The sequence below is a fragment of the Bos indicus x Bos taurus genome, chromosome 17, assembly GCF_003369695.1.
Source record: "Bos indicus x Bos taurus breed Angus x Brahman F1 hybrid chromosome 17, Bos_hybrid_MaternalHap_v2.0, whole genome shotgun sequence".
NCBI lineage: Eukaryota > Metazoa > Chordata > Mammalia > Artiodactyla > Bovidae > Bos > Bos indicus x Bos taurus.
Genome location: NC_040092.1, coordinates 35761841 through 35777844, shown reverse-complemented (window position 1 = coordinate 35777844; position 16004 = coordinate 35761841). Strand labels below are relative to the sequence as shown.

Genomic DNA, 16004 nt, shown 5'->3' with positions numbered 1-16004 from the left:
CAGTGATCACACCATCGTGATTATCTGGGTTGTGAAGATCTTGATATATCCTTTTATAACTGATTCTAGAAGTTTCCAGAATTGTAACTATACTAATAATAGTTTATTATCTTCAACTCATTTTTTTTTACTTTTAATTTAATACTTTTCTAGTATCAGAGGTCCATTTCCATTTCTAATTTCTATAACTAGCTAAAAATAGCCTTATCTATGTTTTCTTAGAGTTACTAGTCCTCCATATATATAAAGCATCCAATTTTTTTTTTTTTTTTTACCATTTATGCCCTTATAATTGTTAGATAAATATTAGTTTAGTTTAGTCACAAAGTGATACTATTTGTTTTAACTGGGTGATTAAAGAAATAGTTCACTTTCCTTGAGAGATTACATCTATTTGAAGTGAGTTAGTAATACCTCTCTAAAAATACTATAAATGAACTGATGATTTATTTGACTTTGGCATTTAAAAACACAATTTTTTAGGGATCTCAAGTATACCTTATGTATGACTATATGATGTCTAAATCATAATTTCTATTTAGATTACCAGTACTCACATTCCAGTAGATACTTCTCTGGGGCCAGTATCCAGTAGATACTTCACATTTATTTTGTGATCAGTACCAGATAAGATAATTTAGGCCAATTATTTCCCATAGTCTCTTAGGCTAATTTCCAATTGTGGTCTCAGCAGTCACTCAACATGTTTATATGTAAAACTGAACATGTGAGAATGACACCTAGAACTACATGCTACACCAGAAGTTGTTAATAAATATTTCTCAATTACAATCTTAAGATAATAAAATCAGATTTTATACTTAAAATTTTTTCATAAACAAAATTCAAATATTTAGGTCTTCTTACATACCTTCCATTTTAAATGACAGAAACTTAGCTATATTTATAGGATAAAGCTGAATAATACATAATACATAAACTTAATGTGTTTGTATGCACATATTAATAAATATTGATATTTAATGTTAATATTATTTGATAATTCTATATTGATATTATTTGACAGCACAATTATTGATATTATGATAGTACTAAATTCAACCATTTAAAATGCTGAGATATTTTTGTAAGACATCCGATATTGTTAGGAACTTTTCAGTGAATAGACAGCTTTAAAATTACCCTTTGTTTAGATTATGAGGCAGTTGATTTAAGGCCAATGTAGGAACCCACTGGTCCCCTAGGTTTCTTTTTAGATGCACTGTCCAGAGAAAGGAAAAACAAGTTCATAGAGTGCACTTCCTATGTAAAACTGACTGTAACAAATGGCTTGAAATGCTCTCTGGAGGATTATTGACTTTTTAATTCAGGCTAAAATCAATCCTCATTTATATTTCATAATGTGTATCCTGAGAAAAATAACCTACTATTACTGTGTAGCTTGTCACCGAGGTTAAATAGTTGTTATGCCAATCACTAATCCTTCAAGTTTATGTGAGACATTTTTCAGACCATCACTTGATCAGTTCAGTTCAGTTCATTTCAGTCACTCGTTGTGTCCCATTCTGTGACCCCATGGACTGCAGCACGCCAGGCCTCCCTGTCCATCACCAACTCCCGGAGCTTGCTCAAACTCATGTCCATCAGGTCAGTGATGCCTTCCAATTATTTCATTCTCTGTCATCCCCTTCTCTTCCCACCTTCAATCTTTCCCATCAGGGTCTTTTCCAGTGAGTCAGTTCTTTGCATCAGGTGGCCAAGTATTGGAGTTTCAGCTTCAGCATCAGGCCTTCAAACGAGTATTCAAAACTCGTTTCCTTTAGGATTGACTGGTTGGATCTCCTTGCTTTCCAAGGGACTCTCAAGACTCTTCCCCAACACCACAGTTCAAAAGCATCAATTCTTCAGTGCTCAGCTTCCTTTATAGTCCAACTCTCACATCCATACATGACTAATGAAAAAACCATAGCTTTGACTAGATGGACCTTTGTTGGCAAAATAATATATCTGCTTTTTAACATGCTGTCTAGATTGGTCATAGCTTTTCCTCCAAGGAACAAGCATCTTTTAATTTCATAGCTGCAGCAGTCACCATTTGCAGTGATTTTGGAGAGCCCCAAAATAAAGTCTCTAAGTGTTTAAATTGTTTCCCCATCTATTTGCCATGAAGTGATGGGACTGGATGCCATGATCTTAATTTTCTGAATGTTGAGTTTTAGGCAAACTCTTTCACTTTCATCAAGAAAGAGAAAGTGAAGTCACTCAGTCATGTCTGACTCTTTGCGACCCCATGGACTGTAGCCTACCAGGCTCCTCCGTCCATGGGATTCTTCAGGCAAGGATACTGGAGTGGGTTGCCATTTCCTTCTCCAGGGGATCTTCCCAACCCAGGGATCTAACCCGGGTTTCCCACATTGGAGGCAGATACTTTAACCTCTGAACCACCAGAGAAGCCCAAGCTCTTTAATTCTTCTTCATTTCTGCCAAAAGGGTGGTGTCATCTGCATATCTGAGGTTATTGATATGTCTCCTGGCAATCCTGATTCCAGTTTGTGCTTCACCTAGCCTGGCATTTTTTATGATGTACTCTGCATATAAGTTAAATAATCAGGGTGTCAATATACAACCTTGATATACTCCTTTCCCAATTTGGAACCAGTCTGTTTTTCCATGTCTAGCTGTAACTGTGCTTCTTGACCTGCATACAGATTTCTGAAGAGGCAGGTCAGGTGGCCTGGCATTCTCATCTCTTTAAGAATTTTCCACAGGAGAAGGAGGACTGCAGTGGCTGCTTTAGCCTGAGGAACATCATTAGTAATGGTGGCAGGACCAGCTTCCAAGGATTAATGGAGGAAAGGGAGGTGAAGAAATTAATATTCAGAGAAGTAAAGGACCTGTGTCAAAGTCACAGTGTTAATTCTGCATATAGGGAATATCATATATCTCCTTCTCTGTTTGACTTATTTCACTCAGTATGAAAACATCAGTATTTACATTTTGACAGTATAGCACAAGAGATAAGACTAAATTCTATAGTCACACTGTCTGAGTGCATTTGCTGATTCCACCAATTACTATTTAAGTAAACTTAGGTGAATGAGCAATTTTGATCAATACAAGATAGCGGAGTAGAAGAAGTGTGTGCTCATCTTCTCCTGCAAAAACTCCAAAATTACAACACATTGCTGAAAAATCATTGACAGGAGAATTTTGGATCCCACCAGAAAAAGATACCCCATGTCCAAGGGCAAAGGAGAAGCCCAAGCAAGATGGTAGGAGGGGCAAAATCACATTTAGAATCAAACTCCATATCTGCCAGAGATACTTGGAGGGCTCAAACAAACCTTGTGCACACCAGGAGACCCTACAGAGTCTGATCCAGAACTGCCTTTGAGTGTTTGAGTGTCTCCTGTGGAGGTACGGGTCACCAGTGGCCTGCCACAGGGGCAGAGGTTCTGGGTACAGCAGATCTGAATGTGGCATAAACCCTCTTGGAGGTGGTCGCCATTAACCCCACCATAGAACATCCAGAACTTACACAGGACTGGGGACACAGACTCTTGGAGGGCACAAACAAAACCTTGTGTGAACCAGGACCCAGGAGAAAGGAGAAGTGACCCCACAAGAGACTGACCCAGACTTGCCTGTGAGTGTCCAGGAGTCTCTGGTGGAGGAGTGGGTCTGTGGTGGCCTGCTGCAGGGTTGGGGGCACTGAATGAGGCAGTGCATGCATAGGACCTTTTGAAAGAGGTATGTTCATAACTTCCACCATAGTTTGGCTTCAGGTCAAACAACAGGGAGGAACCACAGCCTGTCCCATAAACAGAAAATTGGATTAAAGATTTACTGAGCATGGCCCCGCCCATCAAAACAAGACCCAGTTTCCTTCTCAGTCAGTCTCTCTCTTCAGGATGCTTCCATAAGCCTCTTATCCTCATCCATCAGAAGGCAGACAAAAGGAAAACGACTTGGATCAGTTCAGTTCAGTCGCTCAGTCGTGTCCGACTCTTTGCTATCCCATGAATCACAGCATGCCAGGCCTCCCTGTCCATCACCAACTCCCGGAGTTCACCCAGACTCACGTCCATCGAGTCAGTGATGCCATCCAGCCATCTCATCCTCTGTTGTCCCCTTCTCCTCCTGCCCCCAATCCCTCCCAGCATCAGAGGCTTTTCCAATGAGTCAACTCTTTGCATGAAGTAGCCAAAGTACTGGAGTTTCAGCTTCAGCATCATTCCTTCCAAAGAAATCCCAAGGCTGATCTCCTTCAGAATGGACTAGTTGGATCTCCTTGCAGTCCAAGGGACTCTCAAGAGTCTTCTCCAACACCACAGTTCAAAAGCATCAATTCTTCAGTGCTCAGCCTTCTTCACAGTCCAACTCTCACATCCATACATGTCCACAGGAAAAACCATAGCCTTGACTAGAAGGACCTTTGTTGGCAAAGTAATGTTTCTGCTTTTGAATATGCTATCTAGGTTGGTCATAACTTTCCTTCCAAGGAGTAAGCGTCTTTTATTTCATGGCTGCAGTCACCATCTGCAGTGATTTTGGAGCCCAAAAAAATAAAGTCTGACACTGTTTCCACTGTTTCCCCATCTATTTCCCATGAAGTGGTGGGACCGGATGCCATGATCTTCGTTTTCTGAATGTTGAGCTTTAAGCCAACTTTTTCACTCTCCACTTTCACTTTCATCAAGAGGCTCTTTAGTTCCTCTTCACTTTCTGCCATAAGGGTGATGTCATCTGCATATCTGAGGTTATTGATATTTCTCCCGGCAATCTTGATTCCGGCTTGTGTTTCTTCCAGGCCAGAGTTTCTCAGGATGTACTCTGCATATAAGTTAAATAAGCACTTGGATACCAGTACACTAAATGAGAAACATGTTATATGAGTAAATCATCAATATGACAAAGAATTATTGTTGACTGATTCTCTTTCAGTTCACATACATGTGTATCAATAACGTAGAAATAGCTAAGAATGCAAAGGAAAACTAAACATATTATTTGAAAAATTCTCCTTTGGGAAGTATCAGAGGCATATAGGTGACACATATAATATCTGTATATTCTAACACGAATGATGTTGTACCTTGTTATCATTCAGTTGATTGGTTTCTCCCTTTCAAACTAATTTTCAAATATGTTTAGATTGTTTCAAGTTTTTACTATTCCAAAGAATGTTGCAAAAAATATTAAGCCTTGCCTTGACTATATTGTGACAAGATATACTTTCTCTTATTAAATACTAGTTGAAAGTAGTTATCCATTTTGACTTTCTATATACATATTTTTTAAAAACATAGTTCATTTCCTAACTCCCCTGTTGTTAAGTGATTAGAGATTATGTCAGTTTTGAAAGTGTCTTTTTACTCCACATTTTATGATGATATAGGTTTGCTAGCAGCATATTAAAATATCTTGTTAAAAAATTATTTGTTTTAAGCTCCAGTAAAATAAAATGCTACAAAAACTACTCAGTGCTACATATTTCAAGAGCCTAAACATATGTTGTATGTCGCCAGCAAAGTAGGCATAGAAGTATTATGAGAATTGTTTTTGAAATTGCATTTGCTATTTAATTCTTATTTTTATTTTATTAAAGGATAGTTTATTTAGAGTGTTTCAGGTGTACAGTAAAATGATTAGAGTATATATATATATAAAAGAAAAATATATATGGTTGTATATATTTATATATATATATATTATATGGGTTTGTGTGGGTATACATACTCTTTTTCAGATTCCTTTCCACTATAGGTTATTGTAAGACATTGAATATAGATCCCTGTGCTATACAGATGGTCCTTGTTTGTTATATATTTTATATATAGTAATGTATATATGTTAATCCCAAATTCATAATTTACCCCTTTCCTCCCTTTCCCTGTTGTTGGTTACCAATGTATTTGCTATTTTAAAATAAGTTATGTAAGTAATCATCAAGGGAACAAAAATCAAAATTGTTTTACTTCCTATCATTGTTTTCCATGCGTTTTTGTGTGGGTGTATTGTGAAATGTTGGAGAAGGCAATGGCATCCCACTCCAGTACTCTTGCCTGGAAAATCCCATGGATGGAGGAGCCGGGTAGGCTGTAGTCCATGGGGTCTCTCAGAGTCGGAGAGGACTGAGCGACTTCACTTTCACTTTTCACTTTCATGCATTGGAGAAAGAAATGGCAACCCACTCCAGTATTCTTGCCTGGAGAATCCCAGGGACGGGGGAGCCTGGTGGGCTGCCGTCTATGGGGTCGCACAGAGTCAGACACGACTGAAGCGACTTAGCAGCAGCAGCAGCAGCATTGTGAAATATGTAGCAGAATTCTGGTGCTCACAGCTTTGTTCTTGTTCAGTCACTAAGTTGTGTCTGACTGTTTGTGAACCCATGGATTGCAGCATGCCAGGCTTCCCTGTCTTTCACTATCTCCCTGAGTTTGCTCAAACTCATGTCTATTAAGTCAGTGATGCCATCCAACCATCTCATCCTCTGTCATCCCTTTCTCCTTCTGCCATCAATCTTTCCCAGCATCAGGGTCTTTTCCAGTGAGTCAGCTCTTCACATCAGGTGGCCAAAAGTACTGAAGCTTCAGCTTCAGCATCCGTCCTTCTAGTGAATATTCAGGGTTGATTTCCTTTAGGGTTGACTGGTTTGATTTCCTTGCAGTCCAATGGACTCTCAGGAGTCTTCTCCAGCACTACAGTTCTAAGGCATCCATTCTTTAGCACTCAGCCTTTTTTATGGATGGTCCAACTAATTACATCCATGCATGACTACTGGAAAAACCATAGCTTTGACTTGGTGGACCTTTGTTCACAAAGTGATGCCTCTACTTTGGAATACATTGTCTAGGTTTGTCACAAGTTTTTCTTCCAAGGAGCAAGCGTCTTTTAATATCATGGTTGCAGTCACTGTCCACGGTGATTTTGGAGCCCAGGAAAATGAAATCTGTTACTTTTTCCACTTTTTCCCCGTCTATTTGCCATGAAGTGATGGGATCAGATGCCGTGATCTTAGTTTTCTGAATGTTGAGTTTTAAGTCAGCTTTTTCACTCTCCTCTTTCACCTTCATCAAGAGGCTATTTTTCCACATCTGAGACTATGAAAGCCAATACACAAAGTCAAATCCTAGATGATTATTGAGTCTTTGAGGAGCGTTCTTTAGCCCCCTTTTTCTGTCTCTGCATTACAGTTGACATGAGTATGGTTTATGATGTCTAGAGTATCTATAACCAAGAATGGAAACTAAGGGATGATAGGGAGATAGGCATGTTTATAGTTCTGATCTGATGACTTCAACCAGGCTACTGGTTTTATAATTCCAGTGGATTTGAAAGGTTTACATCTGTTCATTAGTCAGTCAGATTGTACAATGGCTCCTCCAATCATTTTCTGTCCGTGGTCCCTTTGCTAAGATAGATCCTGCAGAGTCTTTGAGAGCTAGACTCTTTCCTTTTTTGCCAAACTATGTTCTTACTAAGGTAAATGCAGGGTACATGTACTCTCATGGTCATTCTAAACAGAAAATGCCAGTCTGAGTGTGAAAAAGGGGCAAGTATGATAAAACTATACTGCACACCCTGTGGACCACTTTTTCATACTCTATGGTTCTTTCATCACTCAGCTATGTATGAGGATACCATAATTAAATAAGGCAAAACCCCACTGCCAAATAATTATATATCTGTATGTATATAATGGAGAAGGCGATGGCACACCACTCCAGTACTCTTGCCTGGAAAATCCCGTGGATGGAGGATCCTGGTAGGCTGCAGTCCAGGGGGTCGCTAAGAGTTGGAAAAGATTGAGTGACTTCACTTTCACTTTTCACTTTCATGCATTGGAGAAGGAAATGGCAATCCACTCCAGTGTTCTTGCCTGGAGAATCCCAGGGACGGGGGAGCCTGGTGGGAGGCCGTCTGTGGGGTCACACAGAGTCGGACATGACTGAAGCAACTTAGCAGCAGCAGCAGCAGTACTATATATATACAATCATATATATGTAGTATAAATAGCATTATATATTATATATAGCATAAACAATGTAATATATATCATTTGTAATATATAAAACCTTTAATTATTATTATTTCATTTGGTTTTCAAAACCTGTATAGTATGATACAATATCCGTTTTCAATATAGGAGAGCAAAGGCTTAAAAAGATTTAAAAATGTGCTCAAGATCACATAACTATTGAATAACAGAGTAAGGGTTCACACTCATTTGTCACAGTCTAAATGTCATTGAATGTCGCCAAATAAAGCAGTGCTTTCATTATCATAGAAGTTTCTAAATATGAAATCTGTATTTCACTTGAGGCTTTCATAAAAAATAAATGCTCATCTTAAATATTAAGTATTATAAAAGATTTCACCTCCAACATTTAGAAAATCCACCTATCTAGAACAGCTCGTTTTCAGTATGAATACATTTAATATTTATATTAGAGATAATATATTTGTTTTTCTTGAAAAGAACAAATGCTTTTAGATATTGGAATTAAAGTGTCTAAATCACTTGCCCTAATGTACTTACATTCTCATCCAACTCTCAAAATATGTTACATGATCATTTGAGAATTGTATAGTTAATAATTAATCATTGTATAATTCCTGAACCCTTCCACAAAGTGTAATCAATATACATATGTTTATTGAATGAATGCAGAATTTCTCTCACAGGATCGTTGGTGGCAAATTGAGTAACTGACTCTTAGAACAGATGTGTATGAAATACATCTAACTGCCCACAATATAACTCAAATTGAAGAAGCACTCATTGAAACAATACATGATATTCTGGTCTTACGTTTCTGCTATAAATACCTCCCTCACAAATACATCCACTTGTCCTTTTGTTATACTCCTAAAAAACACTTCAAAATCCTATTCAAACACTCTCTTAACGTTTGCTGTGTCCATCACTCCTTTCATTATGTACGCATCACATCCTCATCAGCTCAGCTGCAGGACGAAAACATTGTGTTAAAGTTATTTGCTCCTTGGCTTCCATTATTGAATGGTATACACATGAGAGTAAGGAGACTTGTCTTCCCACATCAATATATCACTTTACAATTTGTCACAGATATTGGGTAACATATCTATGACCAGTTAATAGAGTAAATAAAATAATTCAGGTAAGAGGCACAATATTTAAAGATTCCTATACAAATGGGTTTACCTTACTGAGGCATGGGGAGGCAAAGGAGCAAAGAACTTCTCATGAATGAAATTGACATAATGAAAACTGCTGCTGCTAAGTCGCTTCAGTCGTGTCCGACTCTGTGGGACCCCATAGACAGCAGCCTATCAGGCTCCACTGTCCCTGGGATTCTCTAGGCAAGAACAAGAGGACAGAAAATAGGTTTTATTTCTCCATTAATTAGTTCTTATCTCATTTTTCTTAACATTTTTCCAAATAACATTTTAAAATTTTCTTGCAAGGGGCATGGACATTCATTAGGTAAGTTTATATATATATATATATATATATATATATATATGTTTGTTGGTTTATGAATGTAAAAGTCACTCAGTTATGTCTGACTCTTTGCAACCACATGGACTGTAGCCTGCCAGGTTCCTCTGTCCATGGAATTCTCCAGGCTGAAATTCTAGAGTGGATAGCTGTTTCCTTCTCCAGGGGACTTCCCAACCCAGGGATCAAACCCAGGTCTTCCACATTGTAGGTGGTTTCTTTACCATCTAAGCCACCAGGGAAGCCAAAGAATACTGGAATGGGTAGCTTTTCCCTTCCCCAGTGGATTTTCCTGACCCAGGAATCAAACTGGGGTCTCCTGCCTTGCAGGCAGATTCTTTACCAGCTGAGCTTCCAGGGAATATCAAGTATTATAAAAGAAGGGAAGCTCTGTTGCTTTATGACACTGTATTATTCAAGATACTTTGAATATTTGTTGCTCATATTTACAAATATAAATAACTTGTGTCATGCAAACTTACTGCTGTTGCTACTGCTGCTAAGTCACTTCAGTCGTGTTCGACTCTGTGTGACCTGACAGACGGTAGCACATCAGGCTCCCTCGTCCCTGGGATTCTCCAGGCAAGAACACTGGAGTGGGTTGCCATTTCCTTCTCCAATGCATGGAAGTGAAAAGTGAAAGTGAAAGTGTACTTATTCTACAATTCATCCATGGATTATTTTGTATTTTACTTTACTTAATCATATCATCTATCAAGGTTAGTGTATATTTTAAGACATCCTTTATTTTAAAATGTAAAATACTTGCTCATTTCTGTGTGCTAACAGTAAATGACTTTTCTGTAGCTGTTGAGATTTATGGTTTTTCTCCTTTAACCTATATATGTTGTAAATTATATTGAGTGATTTTTGAATATCTATAGCAAAACAAATATTTTATGGTCTAATATCATTTTGGCAACCCACTCCAGTATTGCTTGGGAAATCCTATGGACAGAGGAGCCTGGTGGGCTACCTTCCATGGGTTACAAAGAGTTGGACATGACTGAACAGCTAACACTTTCATTATCATTTTATATTCTGCTAGATTTTGTTTGTTAATATATTTGAAAACTTTTAAAGTCTATTTTCATGAATGAAATTGACCAGTAGTTACTCTTTTTTTAGCAATGTCCTTGCTTAATTTTGGTATTAAGTTTATATTGCTCTCAACTTTGAGGAATTTTATCTATTTATCTATGAGCACATACTAAATTACCTAATGCTTAGTGGCTTTAAACAGCAAACCTGCATCATCTTCTCAACATAATAATAATTCTAAACTATAATAAAGAGATAAAAGATAATAAGTAGAGAAATGACATTAAAAAATATTGAGAAAAGCTTAGTTAGTTGGCCCTGGTATGAAGTATTTCTGAGGTGCAGTCAACATTTTGGCCAAGGCTGCAGTGATCTAAAACCTTGCTATAGAATTTACTTTCAGGATGGCTCCCTCATATGAATATTGTTTCCTTGCTGCTATTGACATGGGAACTTTCTCTGTCACTTGACTTATAAGCACTTCTATAAAGCTTTCCTTTCTTATCAAAGTAAATTTCATGTAACATTGAATCATTTTGAAGTGAACAGTTCTGTGGTTTACAGTACATTTAAAATGTTGTACAACCATCTCATCATCTACTCCCCAGACATTTTCATCATCCCTCAGATAATCCTGATATCCACCAAGCAGTTGTTTTACATTTCTCCCTCCCCTCAGCCCCTATAAACCACTAATCTGCTTTTAATCCTGATGGATTTACCCATTCTGGATGTTTCATAGAAATGGACTCATACAATATGTGGACTTATGAGTGACACTTCTTTCACTTAATGTAATATCTTAGCATGTTAAAATAGTAGCATATATCAGTACTTCTTTCTTTTCATCATCAAATAATATTTTATTGTATGGATAAACCAAATTTTATTTTCTATTTATCAGTTGATACTTGTATCATTTCCACCTTTTGCTTGTCATTTACATTATGATTATATATGTGTGTCTCTATACATATTTTTTTCTTTACTATTAACTGTTGAAGAACACTTAGATTCTTTCCATACTTAAGCTACTGTGAATAATGTTGCTATGAACATGGGAAAGATGTTCATACATATAGCTATCTCTTTGAGATAATAAACTTCCTTTTTCTTTGATTATATATCCTGAAGTGGGACTGCCAGAACATTATAGATACATGTATATGCTTCCCAGGAAGTGCTAGTGGTAAAGAACCCACTGGCCAATGAAGGAGACTTAAGAGATGTGGGTTTGATCTCTGGGTTGGGAATTGAAGATCCCCTGGAGGGGGGCATGGTAACCCCCTCCAGTAGTCTTGCCTGGAAAATCGCATGGACAGAGGAGGAAGGTGGGCTACAATCCATAGGGTTTCAAAGAGTCGAACACAACTGAAGCAAATTAGCACAGTATATATTTATATATATATATATATATATATTTATATATATATATATACAAATATGTATAAAAAGTTTTGGCATAGGAAATTCTGACCACAGAAAATTTGAACATACTTATTTTTAATACTCATCAGATTTTCTTTTTTTCTTTCTTTCTTATTGGCTAAATTCAGTGGCTATTACAGACTATGTTCAGCCAGGTTGGTTAAGGGCAACATGAAATGTGGAGAGGGTTGGTCCAGGAATTAGAGCTCCATGACTTTTATCTCAAACTCTAGGCTACAATAAGCTGTGTGACCTGGAGATGCCATTAACCTCACTGTGAATCATCTTCCCAGCAACATGACTATGAAGTGTTCAGCATTATTTATAGAGTCAATGAATACGTTATAATTTTCACTCTTAAGGTACTGCTATGAAAGCTGCACCAGAGGAATGAATACATATAACAGGGGAGATATTATTAAATCTCATTTTTCCTGGTGAGAATATCGAGGTTAAAGTTCAGAAGGAATCTTTATCAATTAAGGCTTATTTAAGCAGAAAGGGGAATTATTGACTTCTTTACAGATATATTTATAATTTCTTGAGAAATTTTCATACTAGTTTCCCAGTGGCATCACCAGTTTGCTTTCCCACCAAAAATGTACATGAGATCCCTTTTCTCCACGTCCTCAACAGCATGTTATCTGTTCAGTTCAGTGCAGTCGCTCAGTCATGTCTGATTCTTTGTGACCCCATGGACTGCAGTATGCCAGGCTTCCCTGTTTTCATCAGCAACTCCCAGAGCTTACTCATACTCAAGTCCATTGAGTCGTTAAAGCCATCCAGCCATCTCATTCTCTGTCGTCCCCTTCTCCTCCTGCCTTCCATCTTTCACAGCATCAGAGTCTTTTCCAATAAGTCAGTTCTTCCCATCAGTACTGGAGATTCAGCTTCAGTATCAGTCCTTCCAATTAATATTCGGGACCGATTTCCTTTAGGATGGGCTTGTTGGATCTCCTTGCAGTCCAAGGGACTCTCAAGAGTCTTCTCCAACACCACAGTTCAAAAGTATCAATTCTTCAACGGTCAGCTTTCTTTATAGTCTAACTTTCACATCCATACATGACTACTGGAAAAACCATAGCCTTGACTAGACGGACCTTTGTTGGCAAAGTAATGTCTCTGCTTTTTAATGTGCTGTCTAGGTTGGTCATAGCTTTTCTTCCAAGGAGCAAGTGTCTTTTAATTTCATGGCTGCAGTCACCATCTGCTGTGATTTTCAGTTCAGTTCACTCACTCAGTTGTGTCTGACTCTTTGATACCCCATGGGCTGCAGCACACCAGGCCTCCGTGTCCATCACATAAATTGGTGAAATTTGTTTCTAAATATTATATTTTTAGTGTGTACCATAAGTAGAATTATCCTAAATTCTTTTCTTTAACTTTTGTATTTTTAATTGGAGGATAATTGCCTTACAATATTGTGTTGGTTTCTGCTGTACAGCAACATGATTCAGCCATTCAGACAGTATACATATGTCCACTCCTTCTGGAACCCTCTTTCAACCTTCCACCACAACCCCCCCTTCTACACTGTTACAGAGCACCAGGTTTGAGTTCATTGCATAACAGAGATAATTTCCACTGGCTATCCGTTTTATATGTGGTATTTTATGTGTTTCAGGGCTACTCTCTCAGTTTGTCCCACCCTCTCTTTTCTCCACTGTGTGCACAAGTCAGTTCACTATATCTCCATTTCCACTGCTGCTCTGTAAAGAGAGCCATTGGTATTATCTTTCTAGATCACATATGTATGCATTAATATATGATACTTCTTTTTCCTTTTTCTAACTTACTTACCTCTGTATAACAGGCTCTAGGTTTATCCACTTCATTAGAACAGACTCAAATATTTTCCTTTTTATGGGCAAGTAATATTCCATTGTATATGTGTTCCACAACTTTTTTTATCCATTCATCTGCTGATGGACATCTAGGTGGCTTCCATGTCCTAGCTATTGTAAATAGTGCTGCTTTCAACATTGGGGTGCCTGTGTCTTTTCCAATTATGTTTTCCTCAGAGTATATGCCCAGTAGTGAGATTGTTGAGTCATATGGTAGTATTATTCCTAGTGTTTTAAGGAATCCTCATACTGTTGTCCATAGTGGCTGTATCAATTTACATTCCCACTAACAGTACAATAGAATTCCCATTTCTCCACACTGTCTCCAGCACTTATTGTTTGTAGATTCTTTGATAATGGCCATTCTGACTACTGTGAGTTGATCCCTTATTGTAGTTATGATTTCCATTTCTCTAATAATAAGCAATATTGAGCATCTTTTCATGTGTTTGTTGGGCATCTGTATGTTTTCTTTGGAGAAATATCTATTTAGATCTGCCTACTTTTTGATTGGTTTGTTTGTTTGTTTTGGTATTGAGGTACATGAACTACTTGTACATTTTGAAGACTAATCCTTTGTCATTTGTTTCATTCACTTTTATTTTCTCCCATTCCGAGAGTTGTCTTTTAAACCTGTTTATAGTTTTCTTTCCTGTGCAAGGCTTTTAACTTTAATTAGATCCCATTTATTTACTTTTAGTTATATTTCTATTATTCTAGGAGGTGAATCATAAAGGATCTTCCAGTGGTTTATGTCAAAGAGAGTTCAGCCTATGTTTTCCTCTAAGAGTTTTATAGCTTCTGGTCTTACATTTAGGTCTTCATTCTGAGTTAATCTTTGTGTATGGTGTTAGAAAGTATTCTATTTTCATTTTTTGCATGTATTAATAACTGTCTAGTTTTCCCAGTACCACTTACTGAGGAGGTTGTCTTTTCTCCATTGTATATTGCCTCCTTTGTCAAATATAAAGTTCTCATAGGTGGTTGGGTTTATCTCTGGGCTTTCTATCTTGTTCCATTGATCTATATTTCAGTTTTTGTGCCAGTACCATACTGTCTTGATGACTATAACTTTGTAGTATAGTCTGAAGTCAGGAAGCTTATTTCCTCCAGCTCCACTCTTCTTTCTCAAGATTTTTTTTGCCATTTGGAGTCTTATGTACCATAAGTGGAACTGTTATTGTAATTTTTTTTAAATGCTATAGCAAGGAAAAGCTTTTCCTTTTCTCCCATTTAAGTATTTATTCATTTACTTATATAACTGAATTCTTAAAGTCTTATTTTTATACTCCTTCATAACTGGTAATTATCTTAATGCTCAAATTATTTTGTATTTGGTAAATGAAAGCCCCTTTAAACTGGTTTTGTATTTTTTGATATGTTTTTCTCATTCCTTAAGGGCCTCTTTAGTTATTGAAACAAGATATCCTGGGCTTACCTCGTATTTCACCTGGTACAGTCTCAGAATAGCTTTTATCCAGGGACCACTGGCATATGTTAGTGGATACCAAATTACTTAGATTTGCAAACTGAGACATTGTAGAAATGCATAGCATTATTAACACATACAATTGCTATTTTTCTTTGTTTCAGAAAATCAAGTGGCATATACGGATACTAATCATTTTCTTTTCTGTTTCTAATTTTAGTTCCTCCAGTAATCCGGGTGTATCCAGAGAGTCAAGCCCGAGAACCTGGAGTTACTGCAAGTCTCAGGTGCCATGCAGAAGGCATACCAAATCCTCAGCTTAGCTGGCTGAAGAATGGAATTGATATTACACCAAAACTGTCCAAGCAACTCACACTTCAAGGTGCTTTTTACTTGCATTTTTTCTCTTAAATAACAATGCAGAAATTTCATACTAAAACTTATAACACATTTTACATTCTTTGGAAAAAAGAGAAAGTGATACTTGGTGACAATGTATGCAATGAATATGAAAAAAAGTTATGTTAGTACCTAAGACATTATATTTGAAACAATACTTTAATACTTTTAATGTTTTAAATAATAGTCTTGTCATAATGATTAGTTATGTCATTATTTTTATAAGTAAAATATTGTTTTTCTTCTAAAACTTATCCTCTGAATTATAGCAGATATGCTGAACAGAATAATTGAATTCCTTCATTAAATACATTTCTGAAGAGACAATTTATATGTTTAAATCATACATTAAAATATGTTTTACAGAATATGTCAATAATATAGAAATTCTTTAGGAAATATTTTACAGCACACT

The 16004-nt window shown here is 37.0% G+C and overlaps 1 protein-coding gene across 4 annotated transcripts in view; it reads left to right on the top strand.

Annotated features, from left to right (window-relative positions):
• The window catches only part of FSTL5 (follistatin like 5), a 930680-nt gene that overhangs the window by 749290 nt on the left and 165386 nt on the right, over positions 1-16004 (top strand). For all 4 annotated transcript variants that reach the window (XM_027567276.1, XM_027567275.1, XM_027567274.1 and 1 more), the window contains exon 9: positions 15411-15572. In XM_027567276.1, the coding sequence (XP_027423077.1) occupies positions 15411-15572 (162 nt within the window). The remainder of the gene's footprint in view (positions 1-15410; positions 15573-16004) is intronic.